The sequence below is a fragment of the Castor canadensis genome, chromosome 10 (genome assembly GCF_047511655.1).
Source record: "Castor canadensis chromosome 10, mCasCan1.hap1v2, whole genome shotgun sequence".
Lineage (NCBI taxonomy): Eukaryota > Metazoa > Chordata > Mammalia > Rodentia > Castoridae > Castor > Castor canadensis.
In genome coordinates, this window is record NC_133395.1 from 73495933 (window position 1) to 73519905 (window position 23973).

The 23973-nt window shown below is 39.6% G+C and overlaps 1 protein-coding gene across 9 annotated transcripts in view; it reads right to left on the reverse strand.

Moving 5' to 3' along the window:
* Positions 1-23973, reverse strand: part of Fry (FRY microtubule binding protein) — a 424076-nt gene that overhangs the window by 16317 nt on the left and 383786 nt on the right. For 7 of the 9 annotated variants that reach the window (XM_074043595.1, XM_074043591.1, XM_074043590.1 and 4 more), the window contains 7 exons: positions 17379-17579; positions 16176-16337; positions 12949-13115; positions 12400-12589; positions 11653-11802; positions 10314-10412; positions 8183-8266 (listed from right to left, as the gene is read on the reverse strand). In XM_074043595.1, the coding sequence (XP_073899696.1) occupies positions 8183-8266; positions 10314-10412; positions 11653-11802; positions 12400-12589; positions 12949-13115; positions 16176-16337; positions 17379-17579 (1053 nt within the window). Of the gene's footprint in view, positions 1-3423; positions 4153-4173; positions 7026-8182; positions 8267-10313; positions 10413-11652; positions 11803-12399; positions 12590-12948; positions 13116-16175; positions 16338-17378; positions 17580-23973 lie in introns of those variants that run through there. The other 2 variants (XM_074043596.1, XM_074043597.1) reach the window with 2 other exon arrangements.

Genomic DNA, 23973 nt, shown 5'->3' on the forward strand with positions numbered 1-23973 from the left:
TGCACTGTGAAGACTTTGGAAAACGTCACATATGACTGAAATGTTTAGTGTGCTCCTTAGCAACTAAGTGCTTCTACCTGGGAATTGACTTTTATCACTATAGACTGAAGTGATCACATGACATGGTTTTATATGAAGACTACAGCCATCCCAGTGTTCTACAACTGGGTAGTAATCCCAGGAGGTCGTCAAGTCAGTAGGGTAAAATCTTCTCTATTCAATAAAGGCAAAGAAAACTTTCCCACTCCAGTCTGATGCTGAGGAATGTCACTGGACTCCCCCCACTTGGCTCCCAGGGCACTAAAGTAGTGTTTCTTGGGAGATGGCCAACTTCAACAAGCCCCAGTTCTCAGTATCCTTCCTAAAATTTCCTGTTAAGGTAGACCAGATCAAGCTTCCTTGACATTTATTATCTCAGAGTCCTTTGTAGGCCACAGACTGGGACCTCATGTGCATTTAGACTTCCAAAAAAAGACAGTGAAAAATGCCTTTCTGTAAGGGGTGATTTCATGGAAAGTGTTAAAAGTTTCTCCCTGTGCCAATGTTTCCCTATATCCAGGTTTTAAATATAATCCCTTTGGAAATCTTTATAAACTTAGGTCTGTGTTCCAGTGACTTAATGTTCTTTTGATCATACGGTGGGAAATTGTCATTGTTTTATTTGGTCACAAGGGTTTTCTTCAAGCCCTGTTCCTGCTCTCCTGACATGGCTTGATTTATAAAATCAGATGTGGAAGTATTTTCAAAATGAGGAAAAAGATCAAGAAGCCAAGATGTTAATAAACAACTAAGGAACAGGCAGCTTCAAAAGCTCAGAATAATCTAATCCACTGAGTAACAGCGGTACAGCTGTATCTATTTTCTCCATATTCTGCTTCCAAATAGGTTCTATGTGTGTGATATAACTGGTCAGTAAAAAGCTAAGAAATATTTTGTTTCTGATGGGACTGGAGTTTGAACTCAGGGCTTTGCACTTGCAAAGCAGGTACTGCTTGAGCCACACCTCCAGTCCATTTTGCTTTGGTTATTTTGGAGATGGGGGTCTCATGAACTATTTGCTTAGGCTAGCTTCAAGCCCTGATCATCCCTATCTCAGCCTCCCAAGTATCTAGTGTACAGGTATGAGTGACCTGTGCCCAGCACTCTAAGAAGTCTTTGATATGGCTAAGGATGAACCACAATGTACTATATTGGCTATTATTTTTTGTTGTAGCCCAGGTTGACCTTGAACTTGTGATCCTCCTGCCTCAGCCTCACAAGTGTTAGAATTATAGACAGGGGCTACCATGTCCAGCTTACTATCTTCATCATATTTAATCTCTGAAAGTCATGTGTTTAAACTAAATGGGATAAAGTTCAGATTTTAGGTAAAAAAGTAACTTGGCCTAATGACGAGACTTCTTGACTCTGTAACACATAGGTGCATTTAAACTCCTAAGCAGGTAGGAGGAACACACACTTACTTGTTAATAACACATGGGTTGGTATACTGGCAACTATCATATTATGTGTTTGTACCTTGGTTATCAGTATCTTTCAAAGTTTGGAAAGATAAATTCCCTTAAGCCTATGATACAGATAATATACCTTGAGGCATTTACTATTTTCAAGAAAATTATAAAGTTTAGCAGACATTCAGTTAGCCGCTGTAGGAAATAAGATTGCTTATGGAAGAAAGACCAACTGACTGTATCTGAAGATGAGGTTTAATGGATTCCACTAAACTGGAGAAAAGTTTTGTTCCAGATTTAACCTGTTCAACTTGTAGAAGAACACAGTTTGAGCTAGGTATGGTAGCTCACACCTGTAATCCTAGATACCTGGAAGGCAGAGATCAGAAGGATCATGGTTCAAGGCCAACCCAGGCAAACAGTTGGTGAGACCATCCCTCCCCATCTCAATCAATAAAAAGCTGGGCATGGTGGAGCACAGTCTGTCATCCCAGCTAATGGGGAACAGCATAAATAGGAAGATCACTGTCCTTTATGCCTACCAGGACACTATTTCAAAGACAAAGTTAAAAGGGCTGGGGGTGTGGTTCAAGTGGAAGAGCACTTGCCTAGAAAGCACAGTGCTTGCCTAGCAAGCACTGAATTCAAACCCCAGTACTACCAAAACAAAACAAAAAAAATCAAACAAAAAAATGGGTTGCAGGCCTCTCACTTGTGGACTATATAGGGATAAGAAACACATAACTGAGAAGATTAATGTCCAGAAAGAACCTAATAGTTGTAACGATGATTTGAATATGATAAGATGAAATGTAGTAGGGCTAAATGTATTTGATTTCAAGTAGTGGTCAGACATATCTTTTAATACTATACTTGATCTTAGTTAACCAAAAGGTGGAGAAGCAATCAGAAATACCTTATGAACAATGGATGTGTCAACTAAAATCCCTTATAGCAAATGAAATGGAAGGAGCATTAGCTCTCTTGGGACCACTTCTGCAGAACTAGGAGATGATCAATATTCATTAGTTACAGGGCTGAGACAAAATTCTTTACTCCCTGAGCTACATTTATGTGAACTCAAACCACCTAATAGTTGCCGCTTGTTGGAGAATGGAGAGGGCAATAGAAATGCTGGTTGAAAGTCCTGAAAAGATTCTTTTAACAGACATGGGCTAACACTGGCAAGGCAGTGTGTACAAAGAGTGAAGCAGATCTTGTGAAGCACATACAAATCACACGTCTTATTTTCTGTCTTATTTAATGTATGCTGTACCTTATTTTAATTATTAAGAAGTCTAAATCATTTACCAGTCATATTTATCTTTAAAAAAAAATCCTTCCTCCAAATACACCTATCAAGGATTAGAAAAACTGTCTTAGAAACATGGTTCATTTTTTTGCTTTGGACGTTCTACGAGATTATTATTCCAACCTACCCTTCAGTGAGTTCAGCCAACATGTATGTGCATATCATATATACAGAGTTGTTTCTCATGTGTGCTAAGATAATACTCTTTCCTATTTTTTTTGTAGCACAAGGTCCCATCTAGCTTTCATTCTACATTCTGGGGACTTAGGTATAGAACAAGTTTCTTTCTTTCTTTCTTTCTTTTTTGTAGTTCTGGGGTTTGAACTCAGGGCCTATATCTTGAGCCACTCCACCAGCCCTTTTTTGTGAAAGGTTTTTCCGACCTAGGGTCTCGAGGAACTATTTGTCTGGGCTGGCTTCGAACCATCATCCTCCTGATCTCTGCCTCCTGAGTAGCTGGGCGTGACCCACCGGTGCCTGGCTTAGAGCAAATTTCTTTTTTTTTTTTTTTTTTTTTCATTTTTCTTTTATTATTCATATGTGCATACAAGGCTTGGTTTATTTCTCCCCCCTGCCCCCACCCCCTCCCTTACCACCCACTCCACCCCCTCCCACTCCCCCCCTCAATACTAGAGCAAATTTCTTATCAAAAGGAAAACAACAGTGTAAGCATGGTGATAATCCACGCCTTGCTCTCCCCTTCAGTGTTGGGAGTGGGCTGGAGAGTCCACATGGAGAGCTGGTGGCCAGCCCTTGCTCTTACCACTTGGAAGGTTACCACTTGGGAAGGTGGGCCTAGATCCTCTTATTTAGAGACCCTAGAAATCCTATTTTTAGCATAGATGCATTTGAAAAATTTTGAATGCAGGGTCAATTAAAAAATATCGTGCAAGCTTAATAAGACATGCCTGTGAACTGGCTATAACTCATTGACTACTGGGATGTAGCATTCCTTCATTATTTTGATGTATGTAACTTCATGTTTAGAATAGAAGAGAAACTGAAAAATATTCAACTCCCAGCAATCCTCACCTTTGTCACTTGTTAACAATGAATAGAAACTGACTACTGGCAAAGACCAGACTGGACTGGATAGGTCTTGAGGGTTGGGAAGACTTCATATCCTGTCTGGACACTGTTACTACTGTCTCTGACAGACTGATATCTGTAACTGTTTAGGAATTTACTTTGCTATGTTTAGTCAGGTAAAATACTAATCCTTTCACAATGTGCACACTTCTCTGAAAAAGAATATACACATGTACTAACTATGGGTAAACTTACACTGTAGGTGACATCCAGACATGGACTGGTAATTTATACATTCATTTATCCCCATTTTACTTGTCCCCATTCAAAGGCTGCTCTCAGAATAGCCTTTGAACCTACCTAAAAAAGAGAAATGGAAAGGATCACTTACAGGCCAAATGTTGAGTTTTGCTTTGGAATGGAAGTCAAATGATAGTTCTAATCAGCAAAATATCTCTACCAACTCTGTTTATAAGATCTCAATATTTAAATGGATTGACAACATCATTTCTCTTCAAAGCCCACCTTTAATGTGTAAAGATTTTCTACCACTTTTCTCTCCTAGGCCATTTTTGGCCTTGTCTGAATGTCTCCTGTGATGCACTTAGTGCAAAAGGCAGACCTCAAATTCAACAGTGGTTCAGTAAAGACTGGTGGAATTAAGAATATATGGTTTGATAGTGTGTGGCCCTGTGGCCAGCTCCTTCCAGGGTATACTGTGAAATTCAAACAGAATTTAACCAAGTCGCCACATGGCTTACACTACCTAACTTTGTCTGACTTACTAGAATTGCCAACCTTTCTCTTTAGGCAGCATACTATTTGTTTTCCAGAACAGCTTCAAAACCCAGGATTATCACATACATGGGACTGAAAGCATTTTTCTCATGACAACTGGTCACTGCTTGAGTTCTCTGGTCACCAAGGAGTCCCATGAGGCATTCAGGAAAATGTGAAACTCCAAGCTAATACTAACAGGGGGGCCCAAGGTGGGTTGGTTTTACTAAAACACAGTCAACATTAGACTAGAATTTGCACTTCCAACATTCTTTCCTTAACAAATCCCACTCTCACCAGTCCTGAGTATTTTATACATCCTCATTATTTATGCAGATTCCTAAAACTATTTAAGACATTTAAACATCTACTGGAAATTATTCTCTAGTTTTTTTCCTATGTGTATATTTTTACATCTGGAAGTGAAAGAAAGCCTGGATGAATGTAAGGAACATGGTCTTTAGAGTTTTCCTCTTAGCTTCAGTTTTCTTATCTGCAAAATGGAAAAGCCCTATTTCAAAGGATTATTGTAAAGGATCGAAAGAGATTATATGTGAATGATAATCGAAAAACATTAGTTTCTTCTCTTCCCTTTTGCATTCTCAAGCCTTTGTTGTAATGTTATCAGAGTTGTCACATGTATCTACATGAATGAAGAAAAGAGATGGGGAAGAATAAATACTACAAAATGCAGTCATATGCTGAATAACATTTTACTTATTGAAAAACCACATATGTAATGGTGGTCCTGTACATGTCACTTAGTAATGCCTGATGACATTAGAGCCTTTAGTTCGTGTAAAGTCTATGATGCTCCTATAATGATCAAATTGCCTACTGGTGCATTTCTCAGAACATAGCCCCATCACTAAGTGACACATAACTGAAGAAGCAAAGAAAATAGAGGGGGACAAGGAGAAAATGAGTAGGAAGAATAAGCGATAACAAGGGAGATCTTTGTTGAGGGGAGGAAAGTAAGGACAAACTAAAACAATTTCATAGAAATAAACTATGAGCACAATAGGCTCACAGTTTAAAATTAGGATATTTGGAAAATAGTATCACTTTATTAGAATTTCCAATTACTCATAGGGCTAACTAGGAATTCTAAACAAAGAAATAAAAGGTTTGGTTTCAACCCTTGTTTCTAAAAAATCTGCAATGTGCCAATGCACTCTCCCAGTTTTTTATTACAGAGTGTAATAGGCTTTGATGGTTGAGAGTAAATGTTTAAATAACTAATTACTTTTATATGCTACTATAGAAACTATACTATGAGCTACATGAGGCTTGTGCTAACTGTTGATCCTAACCTGGTAGCTGTTTTCTGGACTGAATTTGAACAGGAAGGTATGGGAGAAGAACTGAGCTGGAATCAAGACTGGTGCTACTGGGTGGCCATAAAATCCGACACCTGAGTAATACTTTACTTTTCAAAAATATAGCACCTTGCTGGGTGCAAAGTGGCTCATGCCTATAATCCTAGTTACTCAGGAGGCAGATATCAGGAGAATCTCAGTTTGAAGCCAACAAGGGCAAATAGTTCATGAGATCCGGTCTTGAAAAAAACCTATCACAGGTGATTCAAATATGTAGCTGAGTTTTGGGATACACTGCTTTGTAGAATATCCCCATTTACTCTTTGTTAAAGCTTAAGTCCTTTAGAGACCATTTCTGTTTCTTTAGCTTTAAATAAAAGCAAATCATTCCAAAAGAGTAAACAAAACAAAACAAAACAACCCAAAAAACCTATCACAAAAATGGGTGGTGGAGTGACTCAAGTGCTTTAGCACTTGCTAGCAAGCATGAGGCCCAGTTCAAACCCTAGTAGCACCTATATATTGGTGCTGCTGAGATATGTAAAAAGAGCACATCATGAATGCACACACAGGGACTGGGACTGATGGAAATGCTAGAGCTTACTGTGATGTTTTGAGCTGCACATTTGACCATGACTGCATTGTTTATGGGAAATTTATCATGTAATATCACAAATACCTATTTTAAAAATATTACTCAAATAAGTTATTTTGTATATCTCTATGTTTCCTGACTTTGTAGTCAGGGACACTTAGAGAGGTTAAACTGTTTTCTTCAACTATAGAACAGGCTAATGCCACCTTCCTGCCTCCTATCTAGAGAAGACTGAATGACTTGATGGATAGGAAAGTTCTCTGTAAACCATGAAGAGAAATATAAATGTGTGTTATCAAGAAGGGCAGAAACTACACTTCAATACCCTATCTAGATACTTATTAGTCTTACAGTTTGTTTAATCTCTGGCCTCATCACAAAATGGATCAAGGGGCTTACCTCGTGATGCAATGCTGGCAAGGACAGGTATTCCCAGGATTGTAAGCTTGTTCAGTGACAATTACGAGTTGGAATTGAATCACTGGTATTAGATTATAATTTTCACTCCAAGCCCTATTTGGTTCTTTCTACATTAGTAAAGTCTGAAATCACAAGAAAGTGATTTCAGATCCTCCAGAGGGTGTGAATTATAAAATGCCTTCCCAATAATAAAGCTGTAATTCCAAGGAAATACCTTTTTTGTCAAGACTGGACAGCAGCCTCCTAAATTCCCTTTGTCTATTTCCACAGTGGATCGAGTGGGACAGACTTAGTCTGATCACCATTAACTGTTAAACTTTCCAACTGCTCACCATTGCATGAAACACCCAAGCCTTGCAGGGACAGGCTTCTGTTGTGTCTCCAGACTGCTTAAACTTTTCTCCAAGTCACTTTCTGCACTCAACTCCATAGCCTCATCTTGGTTCTTAGGAAGGCCAAGTTCCTTCCTGCCTCAGGACCTTTACACAGGCTCTCTACCCACCCCTCTTTACTTGCTAACTCTTACCTCACAGTTTGGACTTCCACCTAGCTGACACATACATGGAGCAGCCCTCCAATAATGTCCCTCCCATTTGATCAGATTGCCCTGCTGTATGCTTTTACCACTCACTGTTCTTTCCTGTCCTTAATGACACTTACCATAGTCTACACCTCCATGACGTAATGCCTGCCCAATGACGAGATGAGAGGTTCTATAAGGACAGAGGCCTTTCTCTTGCTCACTATTGTATCCATCATGTAGGCCAAGTAGGAGGCACTTGACATCTAACTGCAGAGTGAATGACTTTAATCTGCTCAGATGCTCTGTCCAACTGCCTTTACAGTATGTCCTATCTTCATGAGATAGCTGGTATGTGGTATGCACTGAAAACTATTCTAAATGGGAAAAATTTGTTTTATAGTGACTGGTGAAAGGTCATCAGAGACTTTCTTCATTGAAGGAATTAAGTGGTTCTTTGAAGAATAATGAAATTTGGTTTTATATTCTGAATTAAGATCCAGTTTTTAAGAAAATGATTAGTATGGTTAGAGTTATTTTTATCCTGCTATTAAAAAAAAAACCCAAAAAACCCAAATCTCATCACGCACAGTCATGCATGACTTCAATGTCACTCTGTCTTCTCTACTGGTTTTATGTGAATGTGAATGATGACTCATTCTACCTCTTCCTTTCTCAAGTGCCATGCTTCTTGGATGGATCAAAACAACACACAGTGTCAGACCACAGAGGAAATACATTCTAATAGGATTTCATTACCTTTTCTTCTGAGTCCCCTGGTTGGCAGGTAATTACTCCATCTCTTGATCCTCCTGCAAATGTTGCCTTACAGTTTGCAAGCCACTGTTGTCAGAAAGAGAGACACGCATAAGTTTGGAGATGTACTGAGAACATTTAAAAAATGAATTCCGTCAGGAAAAACTTATGCTTCTAATGATAGTAAAAAAATTTTTTTGCTGTAATGACTTTTAGCAAAGGATCATTGTTTTGGAAGGTAAATGATTAACTGAAATGAAAATATCTGTGTAGGTGGGTACCAGTGGGTCATGCCAATAATCCTAGGTAGTTGGGAGGCTGAGATTGGGAGCACTGAAGTTCGAGGCCAGTCTAGGCAAACAGTTCATGAGACCCCTCTTCTCCCCACTAATTTCCGAAATAACCAGAGCAAAAAAGACTGGAGGTGTGGCTTAAGTGGTAGAGTGTCTACTTTATAAGCACAAAGCCCTGAGTTCAAATCCCAGTACCACAAACCCTGTTTGTATGGGTTCAGTGATAGTCATTTAAAAATTTCAACCTTGTGATATATCACCCTGGGGAATGATTTCACCAGGCCATTCCTAAATTTATGTATAAGTGAAAATGTGGCTAAGATTAGGAGGTAGAACTAACACTTCCTTTTAGATGGGTGGTTGCAGTCTTGTGACATCCTACTTCTTAGTTAGGATCAGGTGGCTTCTATGGGGCAAGGCTCCTTCACTGGAAGAAAGGCTATTCTAACAATAGCTCAGCTATTACTACAGAGATCTACAGGTCTTGAGCACTTGGGCTAGTAACTCACAGATATGAAAAAGGAACCTTTGGGCAGAAAACGGTGAGCACTGAAAGATACACTTGACGTCAATAGGTTAGTTTGGTTTGCCGGTCAGAATGAAAGGATTGCTTTTACTGGCCAATAACTGAGAGGTTGGAAAATAATGACAGGTAAAACGCTGCAAAAATAGAAGACAGAATTGTTATGGGGCAACGTCAGAAATCTTGCCCTTGGACAGGCCATGAGAAGATCAATAAAAATGATTTCAATAAAATCCTAAACCAAGTAACTTTATAATGAATAAGCATATATGAAGCATGGTGCTAGGCAGTTTACAGATATTATTTCTATTTTCAGGGAAATACTGTGGTATTGTTAAAAACATGAACCTTTGAGTCTCGAAGGTCTGTGTTTTAATCCTCCTAAGGAATGAGGATAATAGTGACTCCTAGCACAGTTGTCAGCATTAAATGATTTACTTTAAGACATTTAACTCTTATCAGGCTGTTGGATACACAGAATGGACTCAGGAAATGATAGTTTCTATGGCCATCATAACTCTTATATCCTGACAACAGTTCTGCAAATGAGTTATTATTACTACTGGCTTACAGATGACAAATTTGAGATTAGAAATGGTAAGCAATTTATGCAAGCTCAGTGACTTGTGATTCAATCTCAAGTCCATTTGACTTCAAATCCATTTGTCTGGAAAATTATAGGAAGATTTAGATACCAATAGATATAACATAAAATTATTCTTACTGCTGAACCACTGAGTTCTGTGGGTCCCAACCTGTCAGAAAACAGGTGGTCTGCATAGATGGTTTCTAGATCACTTCTGTCTCTAACATTTTACCATCTAGATCTACAATGGAAGAAAAAAGTAAAGAGCAACAGCCAAGGCCAAGAAAAGCTATGGGGCAGGGAGAAACAGTTACCCAGAGTAGTTAACAGGAGGAAGGAGATGACATCCAGTACAACTGGTTTTGGGTGGGGCTAAGACTAGAAGGAAGTCATTGACAAATTCAAATCTCTGAGAAAAGAAAGGTTAAAACATTGATAAGGAGACATATAAAGCAGATGCAAAGGATATACTCTGATTTTTTGGTAGGGATATTAGAAGGCTAAAGTGAATGTTGAAATTTTCCTCTCTTGGAAGTTCCATTGTAATATAATCACTATTATAGGTCGTCTTGTCACCATTAAGTAGGAACTGTAATTCCAAACATAGGAAAAAGTGAAGTCCATCTTTTCTCTGCAGGGTCCAGCTCAGGTTATTCACAACACCTCCAAGATGTGTGGTTGGGTTTGTTTGCTTTTAACTGAATGCATATGCACAGAAACACAATAGCTTACGGAGAGAGTGGCCTCTTTTCTGTTGTTGTAGGTGTCCAAATATTCTTGCAGTTCTAAAACACTGAACTTGAGCTTGTCCAGAAGTCCACAAGAAAGGAGCTAAAGACAGGAAGATAATTTGTATTAAAATATCTAAGGAGCCACTAACACAAAGGTCTGGCTACATATTTAGAAAAGAAATATATTTAGAAGTAACATAAAAGGGGGGACAGTATCATTCATTTTAATAAGCAGTGAAATAGATGATTTTGCTCCACCATCAGCTGCAATTAGAATTGAAAATGCTAGCTTCCTAATCCAAGACTTACATAAAAAATTTTTTTCCATCTCAGTATAGGCAGACAAACCTTATCAAGTATTCCATGAAAACCCACATTAAGATATGATATCCATTCTATGTTTGAACTCTACTGTCATCATCCTATAGTAATATTCCATGTGGTATGAAGACAGACCCCCAAAGGGACTTTCAAACTGATTTTGTATTTAATCTGTATTTTAAATAATTTACAACAGAATGATCTCTCATATTGTATTTCTTGCTCTGACATGGCCAACCACCAATCAGGTTCTTGGAAGCACTGACTCTATAGAGATGAAACTACCAAGGCACACCAGGCATGGAGGCACATGCCTGTAATCTCATTACTAGGGGAGGCTAAGGAAGGAGGACCTCTAAATTTAAGGCCAGCCTGGGGTACATATTGAAACTGTCTTTAAAATGAATGTATTTTCAGTGGGGACATGGCTCAAGTGGAAGAGTGCTTGCCCAGCATGTATGAGGCCCTGGGCTCATTCCTCAGAAACACAAACAAACAAAAAAATTTTTTTAAGGCACATCTTCCTCTGTTTTAAACCTCATTTGATAGTGTTGGAGTCACAAAGTCAGGATTCAATAGTCAGTCAGACAGTCTTAGATCATCCTGTACAATCATTTGTGGTTTGGCTCAGTGACTTCAGAGTGTAATGAGTCTCTGTTTGAGACTCAGGGATGGGGCAAGTGATGACGTTGGGTCTGGAGGACCATGGCTAACATGGCTAGGTCAGCTGAGGTGAGGGTGTCGTTATCGAGCCACATGCACAGCTGCCAAGCCAGCGTCAGAGAGACGTGCCAAGGATATGGAGGGAGCACAGAGGTAGACTTTTTTCTCCTGATCCCCTGGAATGGCTTGGCTTGGGCCAGGGCTGGCAGTACACACTAGTTACCCTGTAGACCCAGAGGCCTTCAGGAGTCATGTCACAGTGCAGCATTGCTCGCAATGTGGGAGGTGTCTTTACACAAGCATAGCGTCCGAGGCAGGCAGGTCCTTCGCTGCCACAGCGCAGCTTGGATTCTCACCGTCTCGGCATCTACGAAGAGCGTGGGGCACTCGGAGCAGGAGGTGAGCATCTGGGACGAGCTGACAAACTTGGATCCGATTCCCCGGAGGTTATCTCCAAGGTAGCTGGCTGCATCACACGTCAAGAAGCAGAACCTTTTTTGAATATTCTGCAAGGCAGGATGATCATTGCAAAGGCCAAGTTTAACTCGCATACCAGAAAATATTTTGTGTGGGGGCAGAACTTAAAATTGTTTTACTGGTTGATTGGTTGTTTAATTAATACAGAAAAATCATACTATTTCTTGCACACAACTTATTTTGAAATATACATTGTTATATATTGTGGCTAATGAACACATATATTCATTACCTCACATATATTTTTTGTGTGTGTGGAAAGAACATTCAAAATCCACTCTCAGTGTTTTTTAATCTTTATAAAAATATCCAGTTACCATAAGGTTCTCTGGGAAAAAGGAGGGGAGCAAGGTGATAAGGATAGGTCTGGCAGAAGATCCCCTTAATGGTCCTTATGCATGGTTACCCAGGATTGAGGCTGTCAATAAAAACCAGAGTGGCAGCCAGCCCCAAATCATCAGAGTTCAACATCTTTATACCACTCTGAGGTTGACATTAGGTTGAAGATAGGATATGGTAACTAGAAGAATTAGGACAATCCTAGATTAATCACGTCCTGTCTGAAATCCAAAGCTACCCGGCTCCCCAAAGAGACACAATCCTCCCCTGTTCAGTGAGTCCCGTACCTTAAACAGAGAGGAGAACACATGAAACGTGTACACAGCACAGGAGCCATCCGAGTCACACATGAGCTGGTTGATGTGGCTGCGCCAGGCCTCCTCGGCATCATCACAGGCTGCGGGCTGAAAGGCAGCAAGGATGGCGGAGAAGAAGGGCGAGGGCGGGGGAGACACTCCCCTGTCACCTTCTCCAAAGCTGGAAAACATGCAAATCACCCTGTCAGGAAGTATGATTCTCTTCTACCTGGCTGTATAAATGGTAGCCCTGGATGTGAGCATGACAAGGTATCCGTTCTGTTCAGCCCACTCTTCCCTCTCAGGGTGCTCTGGGGACTTGGCTTTTTTTTTTTTTTTTTTTGTGCAGTACTGGGATTTGAACTCAGGACCTTGCACTTGCTAGGCAGAGGCTCTATCACATGTTTTCTAGCTTGATGCTTACATGTGGGCTCCTTCCTTAGGAAGCCCCAGCCTTGAGGTATGGCACAGAGCTCAGTGTGAAGGCAGGACAATGCTGTGCACACTCATGCCACTCATTTACACCAAGGGCTTTATTACCTGGCAAGAGTAAACTGATCGAGGCCCCGACTGCCTTTTTCCTCTGCTTCAGTCATATCCAGGCTGAAGCTGTCGCTGCATTCGAAAGCTGCAGGGAGCTCGTTGATTGAACTTGAGAGATCGTCCTCGTGCACGGCAGTGTCCTCCTCCTCCTGCACAGCTTCAGCCTGAAGGGGTAAAAACAAAAAAGAACCCCTATGTGTAAGAATCCATATAAGAAATCCTGCTTATCCAGAGCAGAAATAAAATACTGAGAATGACAGAAACAGGCATTTGTTTGCTAGTTACAATACCATCAATTGTTAAAACTGGATTCAGAAGTTTTCCTAAGTACTGTTCTTTATCTTCCCTTTAGTCTCTTCTAAAATAGTTCCAAAAGGGTTTTCCAATAGATTGTCACAATTGACCCGTGCTTAGCAGGTATAAATGCTAACCTAGGAAAAGATCACAGAGACCCCCTGGACCAATCTCCATGTTTTCCAAATGAGGAAAAGATGCCGCATGTGGAAAAGAGACTTGCCTCATGGAAGGTTAGTAATTATCTGGAATCTGGGGAGAGAAACACGGCCTTTGGATTCAGAACTCTTTCCACTGTACAATCCTCACCTTAGAAGCAGGCCTATCCAGAGCTAATGCTTCAATAAGGAATCCCTTTATCAACGGAAACTAGAATTTAGAATCAGTGATACAGAGTCCTTTCCTGAGCTTGCTGGGTTGATAGGCTTTCTGTATTGAAAAATACTCTAACATCCACTTGCCTATATGCTTTATTCTTGATTAGCCCTTGCAGATAGCAGACACGAGTGCCTGCTCTCACCATGCTACAGTGTGTGGAATGAGAGGTAACAAGAAACAACCCTAGGGCAGGCCGAACCAGGATCAGTGAGAGGCAGGAAAGAGACATAGCAAGTAAAATGGAAAAAGAGGTTGGGCTTGAACTTGAGCCAGGGGGAAAACAGCTGGAGAACTGATTGTTCTTTATGAGAGGAAGGAAGGCAACCAGGTCACACATCAGATGAGGAGAGGAAGAAAATACATGCACATGTTTCAGAGTCATTTTCTTAAAACAAAAACAAAATTAAAGCAAAATAGAAATGTATATAAATTAGAGCTTTAACATATTAACGGGTTAACAACTAGCTGCCCACTGTTAGTATTTTGAATCTAGGATTAGTAGAGGAAATTAACAAGAATATTAAAGATATCAGGGGAACCAGAACAGGAGAACTCATGTTTGTAACGCTGTCTCTGCTTTTTGCTTTGTTAACTGTGATGGCCCAATGAGACTGGTCTCTGAGGACTAGTCCAGGTTATTAGTGCACATAAACTTCAGCTTTTTGGGAAGGGAAGGGCTGAGTTCTTACAACAGCACCTTTATTTTTTCTAACATATCTGATATATCAAATACCACAGAAACCTAGTTTATGAAGAAAACAGGATAGTTCTTTAGAAATGAGACACACCCAGACAAGCGTGGTAGAACATGCCTGTAGTTCTTGGGAGGTAAAGGCAGAAGTACTCAGAGCTCAAGGTGAGCCCAGGTAACATTACTGAGACCATGTCTTAAACCACAAACACTTAGTGAAAGCAGTAGCACACTTGCCCAGCATGCATGAGACCCTGGGTTCAATTCCCAGTACCATTAAAAAAGACAGACACAAGCTTTGCTTGATAGAATTAGATGAGTTCTATGAGAAATATATACATTTTAGCATTTAAAATAGAAAAATCACTGGGAGAAGAGCACCTACCTTGCAAATATGAAGCCCTAACTTTAAACTCCAGTAACATAAAAAAAGAAAATGGAGAAAATGACTATTCTAATGCTGAAAAATATCATATGCTTTGAACTTCACATGTATTTATGACTTTTTTCTGTGAAATTTAATTTCTTAACTGTAACACTATTTTAACTATTTTAAGAGTATTTTAACCTAGAACAAGGTTTTCTTTATGTCGCTCCTTTTTAGGCTAAAGAAAAGATATTGCTAACTCTAACCATCCTGATTACAGTCCCTCTGCAATGGGATAATCTTGGAGATAATTCTTATTTTTCAACTTTTTTTTTGGTGGGACTGGGGTTTGAACTCAGGTCTTTGTGCTTGCAAAGCAGGCATTCTACCGCTTGAGTCACAACTCCAGTCCATTTTGCTCTGGTTATTTTGGAGATGGGGGTCTCACTAACTATTTGTGGGGGCTGGCCTTGAACCGTGATCCTCCCGACCTCAGCCTCCCAAGTAGCTAGAATTACAGGTGTGAACCACTGGGAGCTGTTAAGCATCAATGTTTTTAGGTAATTGAACATAGTTTTTTTTCAAACTGATTTTAGTATATTACAAAACAATACAGAATAGGGAATATTGTCCTTTTCCTTTACGAGTGTCAGAACAATACACTTTCATAATTTTTTTCCTCTTTTCTCTTTCAAACTTATATACTGTAACAAAACTCAGAAAGGTTTACTCTATCTTAACAGGAGATTATTTTGGCATTTTTAAGATAAGGAACTAAAATTTTATAATTTTATAAATTATAAAATTATGATGGGCATAAGTGTGCTTGAGTTTATAAGTGGATGGTTTTATGGACAGCATATTTTCTGAAAGTTTTGGTACAGCAAACCTTAAATGAAATATACACTGTAAAGCTTTTTTTTTTTTTTTTAAAGTTAATCTTTTAAAATATGGACATTATATTCATCAGTTAACTTTTCTCCTCAGAGAGTCTCAGTAGGAGAGTTTTGGTATAATACTGTGCTTGACATTAAGGATTCCTCTAGTAAGCCAACAGGCTAGCATTGAATCAATGTACAAATTGTATAATTGGTTCCTACACAGGAAAAAATTTCCCCAAATTCATGCATACACCCACACCTCACTTAGCATATTGTTTTATAAAAGCCGTGACAAAGAACAATGGTTTCCCAGTGACAGCGATCTTAGACCTTTGCCACTTTGTTTAGCCCTCAATCAGCAGTGTTCACACAAAGGACTTCATTTTCCAAAGACCTCAGATCAAATCTGACAGCCCAGGGGATGGCTGCTCAAATTTGTCAGTATAAAACATCTTCGAAATATGGGCTCAGATGCACAAACTTCAATTAGTTCACTAAAATCAGAAAGAAAAAACGTCCCTCTACTCTGGACCTCCCTTCCCTAAGAATTCTGAGAAAATCAGCGTATTTTTTTTTTAAAGGAAACTATAATCACAATTGCCAATCTCTTCACCTTTGAACCTTCAGAAATTTGCAGATTATTCATATCAGGCAAAGAAGCGTCAAAGCTGTCCATTCTGGTGTTGAAGGAATGAGAGTCCACGGAGGTAGGGTCACAGGCAGTGGCAAGCAGTTCCATGGGATTGGGCTCCTCAGAGGGGGAGAGGGTCATGATCTGTTTAAAAAATAGAGGAAGAAAAGCATAGTATGAAGTTCCCTTTTGTGCGTGTGTGTGTGTGTGTGTGTGTGTGTGTGTGTGTGTGTGTGGTAGGAGGATTTGAACTTAGGGTCTCATGCTTGCTAGGCTGGTACTCTACCATCTGAGCCACTTCACCAGGTTTTTCGTGTTGGATATTTTCGAGATAGGGTCTCGCAAACTATTTGTTCAGGCTGGCTTCGTACTGTGATCCTCCTGAGTAGCTAGGGTTACATGCAGGAGCTGCCGGTGCTCAGCTGAAACTCCCATTCTTTAAAAGCTCTAATTATTCTTGACATAAGACTACACACCATTGCTCTCTAGTTGTTGGTTGATAGTAATTTTCTAATTTCTATGTGAGGCCATATTTGGACCTTAAGTATAGTAGCAGGCAGTCTAATATTAATCTGGTGTCAAGGCACGGCTCTTTAGGACCTGCAGTGTCACATAACCACAGCACCTTTCTTTTTCTTTTTTTTTCTTTTTTAATTCATATGTGCATACAATGCTTGGGTCATTTCTCCTCCCTCCCCTCACGCCCTCCCTTACCACCCGCCCCACCCCCCTCCCTCTTCCCCCCACCCCCTCAATACCCAGCAGAAACTATTTTGCTCTTATTTCTAATTTTGTTGAAGAGAGAGTATAAGGAATAATAGGAAGGAACAAGGGTTTTTGCTGGTTGAGATAAGGATAGCTATACAGGGAGTTGACTCACATTGATTTCCTGTGCATGTGTGTTACCTTCTAGGTTAATTCTTCTTGATCTAACCCTTTCTTGAAGAGTTCAAAAGAAAATTCTAGCATCATTAAAAGCTTTTTGGGAAAAAGCTAGGCCTTCCAAGATTGGATGGGTTTCAGTTGTTTCCTCCTGACGCCTACAGAGAAGCCACTTAGATAGGACTTGACAGGTCAGATTTTATGTCAGCACCTACAGAAAGTTTCTTTAGCTGGAACTGGGAACAAAACTCCTGCCCTGGTTATAAGAAACAAGTCTCCTGGAGTGGGAGAGTTCTTACTTACTAGGTCTGAGTGCTCCAGGATCTGGCTGGCTGTGAGGTCCTCCTCCTCGGATGATTCATCGGAATCCTCATGGTTCATCTTATTTAGGCTGGGAGTACTTCCTGAAAGCTGGCGCTCCTCCAGGATCTGCATGTCACACTTGTCCAGGCTGTCCAGAGAACGCCTGCGCACTCCCCAGTTGAAATTGTCCATGCTCTCACCCTGAAATCACACCACAGCCGACTTTTCAGGTCTAAGCCCTGCTGCCTGCACACCTTCACACACAGCTAAAAATGTCTGAATGCAGTCATCAACAACTCTCAAACCCTCATCTGCTTTGATACGCATACTATAGTTTACCTAACATGAAAAGACACTAAAGCAGACTATTTTCCTATAAATCTGGAGTAAGTCAGAGGTAGGAATGATTGCACCCATTTCTTTTGCATGTTGGTTAATATGGTTTTTTTAACACTGATTTTGGTTAACCCTAGAAATGATCTGTGTTTTCAAAAATCTATAAGAAAGAAAGTTAATATTAAAACAACTTCAAAAGAGGTGAGTGCTCCTTTCTCCCTCCAGCCCCCGTTTAGTACAGTTTTGGGAAGGAGAACAAGTAGGAACTATGCGTGCAGCACATTCCAGAATCCTTTGGCTATTAAGTAAAAGAGCACTAGGTAAACATTCCAGCCTATTCAGCCACAGCAGTTTTAACAGATAAAATGCAGCGTTAAAGACTGTCAGAGAGCTGGGCAAAGTCTGACAGATATGAGCTTTGCAGAGGCCAGAGTAGCTACGGCGTCACTTTTCCTTTAGGCTGATCTTTAAATAATTGTCCCAACCTGGAAAACAGTTAATTTGCTTCATCAAAGATTACTATTGACAGAGACATTGTAATTTATTGACAACTGGCTTAGGTGGTCATGTTAGTGTTAAAGCTTTTAGTTGTATCTTATACTTTCTCTCCACACCATCAGATATTGAATAAGCTTATTTGACTAACATAACATTCGTTTCGTAGAAATGAATTTAGGGTTTGTTTTTCTGTCTTTTAAGATAGAAATAAAGGAAAAGAAATATTATCCATCCTACTGATAAGCAAACTGTAACCTAAACAAAAAGGTATTCTGAATAAAATCTAGCACTGCATCTTTTTATTTCTTGGTCATTTGAAGCACAGACTAATGGCTCCCTGAAATAAAATAACTTTTTTGATGGGAGCTCAGTGAATATCATAGTAATATGAGAGATGGGAATTACTGTTCAACTTAGTGAGTGTGACGGTTTTTCATTTCCCCCGGTTTAAGTCCATCATTTCTGGCTCCTAACAAAACAAGTTTGCCATTATCACAGACTTCTTCTACAATGGATGCTCAGCTTTTCCAAAGTCTGTTTTGGTTATTCATAGTAGAAGGGAATGGGTACAAACCCTAAATATATCATTCTGGATATCATAGAAATTGTTATCTTTATCCATCCCCATCATGCTGCTGGATTATAAAGAGAAAGCAGAACTAGAATATGGTTTTCATATTCTGGATCTGCTGTTTCATCTGTATCTATGGGCCCAGCATTGCCTAACCCAAAGTCTGAAGTGCTCCAAAATCCAAAATTCGTTGAGTTCAGTCACGATACCTCCAGTGGAAAATTCCATACCTGACCTTATGTGATGGATCACAGTCAAAGCATAGGATCAGTAAAAGTATTGTATAGAAAATATAAATGAATTTCATGTTTAGATTTGGGTCCCATTCCTAGGATATCTATCTCATTGTATATATGTAAATATTCCAAAATCTGGAAAAAAAAATCTGAAATCTGAACTACTTCTGGTTCCAAGCATTTCAGATAAGGGACACTCAACTTATATCTGTTTTACCTGTGTCTGCTGTGATAGATTAACCAAGTAATTTATTTGCTTTCCCTGGTAGAAATGGCTAACCACTATACTAATACTTAAAAATAACTGTTGCCATGGAAAAATTTAAAAATGTGTAAGAATAAGAGGTCTTGGAAGAAAAGGAAAATGCAGAAAAATGAAGACATTATACAAGAAGATTGAAATTCACTGGGAGAAATGTACAAACGTAAATTCACAAAACTGATTTCATTGTACCAAAGGAATGGGATAGGTTGGATTAGCTATTTTAAGCAGCAATTTTGGAAGTCTCCCACACTGATCCTGAGACAGAGCTAGAGATGTCTAGGGTAAGAAAATGCTGCTACTGTTGGTGTGGGGGCCACTCTGGTCATGACCTGAATCCACTGGGCATGAGGGCAGGGAGGCAGGGAAAGCTGTTCTTACAGAAATAAGATCTGTCTGCCTTGCTAGAGGATGCAACAACTCCATTAGAGGTAAAGGTGTTGAAACTGTTTCCCTGGTTGTGGCTGAGGATGGATTAAGATGGAGCAGCGTCTACCTCCAATTAAGTCCGCGGTGAGAGGAGATGAGGGAGTAGCTCAGAGGTACAGCATGTGCTCAGCAAGTATCAGGCATGGGTCCAATCCCAGCACACACAAAAATTCCATGGTGATTAAAAGTCAGTCAAATTTTGTCAGCATGGCACAGGAACACTCCTAATTGGGGGGTCACCCTCCATCCTGCCTCTCCCCCAAATGTCAGATTTTTGCATTTTATGTCACACTAAGTTAAAAGTCAAAACAGTGTTTTATGGATGATGCCAGATTACGTGTGAGAAAATGTAGAGGATGGCTAACTCTTACAGATGGATAATTTGTATATATAGTTATCAAACTTAAGTGTGCCATCAGGATTTATGCTGGGATAAAAAAGCACTAAGAACTAAATATTCTAGAAATGCTGGAAATAATACTCTTTTTTCATTTTTTCATATTGGAATCCTGTCAGGGAGAACCATTATTATTATTTTTCTGGGAGTGCAGGAATTGAACCCAGGGTCTTGCAAATGCTAAGGGTCTGATACTAAGCCACACTCGAACAAAAAAGAATTGCTGTTGGAACTTGGGTGTACTATGGTTAGATACTTTCTCCAAATGAAACTGCTAGGGTTGAGTGTGATAGGACAGAGTGCTCACAAGTCATTTTGCCAAGGATGATCCTGGCTTATGCCAGCTGTCTGGGCATAATTATCAGAACCCCTTTTCATTTGTAAGAGCCCTGGATTGGATGAACATTTATCTAGTCACCATACAGCGATTTTGGGAAGCAAGATTTCACCTGAAGTGATATGGGATGTCATTTCATTATCTGTGGGTTGTTGACTTCCCCTTTTTTTGGGGTGGTGCTAGGGATGGAACCCAGGGCCTTGGGCATGCTAGGCATGCATATTCACTGAGCCACACCCCAGCCAGATTTCACCTTTCATAGAATAATCTAATAAAACCCATCCAGTATAGGATTTCCATAAACCATATTTGAAAACTCATTTCTCCTGAAGAGATATAATCATGCACTTCCAGAACTAGGCATATAAAGGTTTTTTAAAAATCTTGTACTTATATTTTAGAAAACATTTCCATACTAAAGCAGCCAAGAAAAATACATCTTACATCACACACTTAAATAGAAATGTATACACAAATAAGCATACGTTTGCTGGAAGGGAGGAAAAAAGCTATTAGGTTGTTATAGATCTATAATGATGCAAAACATCTACTAGCACAAGAATTAAAAGTAGCATCGTCTTACCTGAAGTTCCTGGGTAGCAGATTCAATGGACAAAAAAACAAATAAAAGGTCTATTTAAAATGATTACATAAGATACTCAAGTGCATTTGTCTTAGTTTTAAAACAACTAACAATGCTAACAATATAGAGTAGACACAACTTTAAAAAATGGTAAATACACACTAACCCTGAAGACAAATATCAGTATTAAACACCCAAAGTTCCACACTTTTTACTGGTGGATGAGGCAGTTGGGGGTAGTAAGTGAAAAGCACAATTTTTGAAATAGCTTTCCATTTCAGTAACAACTTTGGTCTTAACACCTTTGTTTCTCAATACCTAAATAAGTTTGTGAGAAAACCGTTAAATGTCATGTGAAAAAATAATGAGGGTCACCAACTAGAAAAAAGAGATGACATTATCTGACCCTGCTCACAAAGCCAGGTGTCTGTGATCATGCTGTTTGCTGCAGATGTGTAATTAACAGCAAACACACAGCACCTTTAAAAGATTCTGAAAAATTACAGATATTATTCAACAAATTCCTAAGCCTATTTAATGAAAAGAAATAGACACGACAAAAATGACTTGTCCTTTTTAACAACTGGGTTTTGATTGAGAAGCCAAATATGCTTAACTGTCTCCAACTAAGATAAACTAAAATTGCTCACCTATGAGAGTATAAGGGGAGTGACACTGAGAATGCCAACTATGTGCCTGATACTATGCTGGAAGCTCTACACAGCTTACTTGATGCTCATGCCCGCTCTGTAGGCAGGTTGGTTATAGCTACTGAACAGATAAGCATGCAGAAACCAAGAGGAACTGCACTCATGCTTGTACTCATCTGTCTAGGTCACTGGCAGAGACGAAACTGATGAACTATGAAGTCCAAAACTGTCACTCTGCTGCTCTGTAAGTATGTTGGCATGTTCTCAACTGGCTTGTTTGCTTATTTACTTATTTATGAGACAGGGTCTTGCTGTGTTGCCCTGGCTTACCTTGAACTCCTTGGCTCAAGCAACCCTCCCGCCTCAGCCTGTAATCCCAAGTAGTTGAGACTATAGATGTATACCACTATACCTGGCTTTCAAATATCTTATTTTATTTGGATAAAATATACTCTCTTATTCTCTGGAGTTACTTATAAAATCTTAAATCATAGAAGATAAAATAATCTCTGTGACTTTACAGTTGTTGTTGGATAGAACAATAGAGAAACAACTAAAAGGAAGGCACGGTATTTATTGGCCATGTAAAATATTAGTCTATTTATTTTTAGAGATGAGTACCTCTGATTTTTAATCTTCTTTTCTTTTCTTTCTCTTCCCTTCCTCCCTTCCACCCCCCACACCCTCTTCTTTGTTTCTTTCACAGTGCTAGAGATAGAACCCAGACCTGACATGCTAAGCAAGTGCTCGACCACTGAGCACACCCCAGCCTCCCTTATGTGTTTACATTTATTTTTGTGCTGCTGGGGATAGAACTCTGGGTCTCAGTACATGCTCTATACTGAGCTATCTCAGGTTCCTCCTTGATTTTCATAGAAATTACGTTAGTTCTGAAATTGTGTCTGACCCTTTGCTTTACCTCATTTCCTGCTGGGTCACTCGGCATAACATCTTTCTTTGGATAAGACAGAAAATTATGCTTCTCTTTCTCTGCCAATTATCCCCTCCCTGTTTAATTTCCAGAAAGAAGGATGCACAGCTTTGACTTTTACAGAAACCTTAGTTCAGTTGCCAGATCAGGGAGATAATCTTTTGACATTAGCTGAGCACTCAGCCCTGGCTCAAAGACATTTACAAGGTATTTAAAAACAGTTGTACTTTGCTTTAGAGTTCTAAAACAGTCCTCCCTGTATACAGCAAATGTTTCTCTATTACTAACAATGGTTAACAGAAACTTCTGCAATCCTTTTTATTGGTTCTAGAACAATTTAAAGTGAAAATTAAGCTGGCATTTATTTGAAGTATGCTTGCAGCTAGTGCCTTTGGATACTTTTTTTTTTTTTTTCCAGTGCTAGGGATGGAACCCAGGGGCTTGCACATGCTAGGCAAGCTTTCTACTACTGAGCTATATACCCTAGCCTCAGTCAGTGCTTTTTTCCTCTTTAGGGACTGGGTCTGATCAATATGTTTCTCAGGGAAATAATCAACAAAGAAACATTTATTCTGAGGACATGGGTGTCTCCTGCTGGGACGAGGGTAGTCATAGCCCAGAGAGGATGACAGCTGATAGCTTTCTGACCTCAACTATACATAAGCAGGTTGGTCAGGGGCATATACTTATAGGGAAGCTACTCAAAGCATTATTTCCCCACAAGCTTGGGGTTAAGTTAGGAGCTGCCTACCTGCCAGAAGCTATAATAAACTTTGAATTTGGGCCTCTATTTTAATTATAAGATGAGCAGAAAGCCCTTTGAGAAATACAGCACATTTTGTGAAATAGGAACTGACCAATGTTGGGCAACACCACGAGTCAGGCGAGGTACCAGGCCAATTTCACAAAAGTGAATTGAGTTTTTATTCTCGTGAGGCAAAAGATGACTTCTCAGCTGGATCACAGCCCTGAGCTATAGAAATGTGACTGGCAGGGAGCTGCTCCTCCTTCCAGACCCTGTTTTTAAAAACATGATTCATAGCACAGAGTATCTTATACCATGATTATCATTCACAATAAAGGAATGTGCGTGTACTTGTTGAGACTTGAATCAGCTACTCCAGGTGTCTAAAGTGCTGGCCACCAAACTAAATCAAAGCAAAGAGCTCACTCTCTCTCTCAATATCTCTGTCTCTCTCTCATGTCCTTTAACTTTCATTTCAAGTTCAAATAATTTCATCAAACATAGCACAAAAATGCTGGAGCCCTGAGGCTCTACTCTCCTGTTGTAGCAGGCAAGCTTTGAAATAATTCAGTAACTTTACATTTAAAATAATGAAATGCTTAGCATGTTTTGCCCAGGTG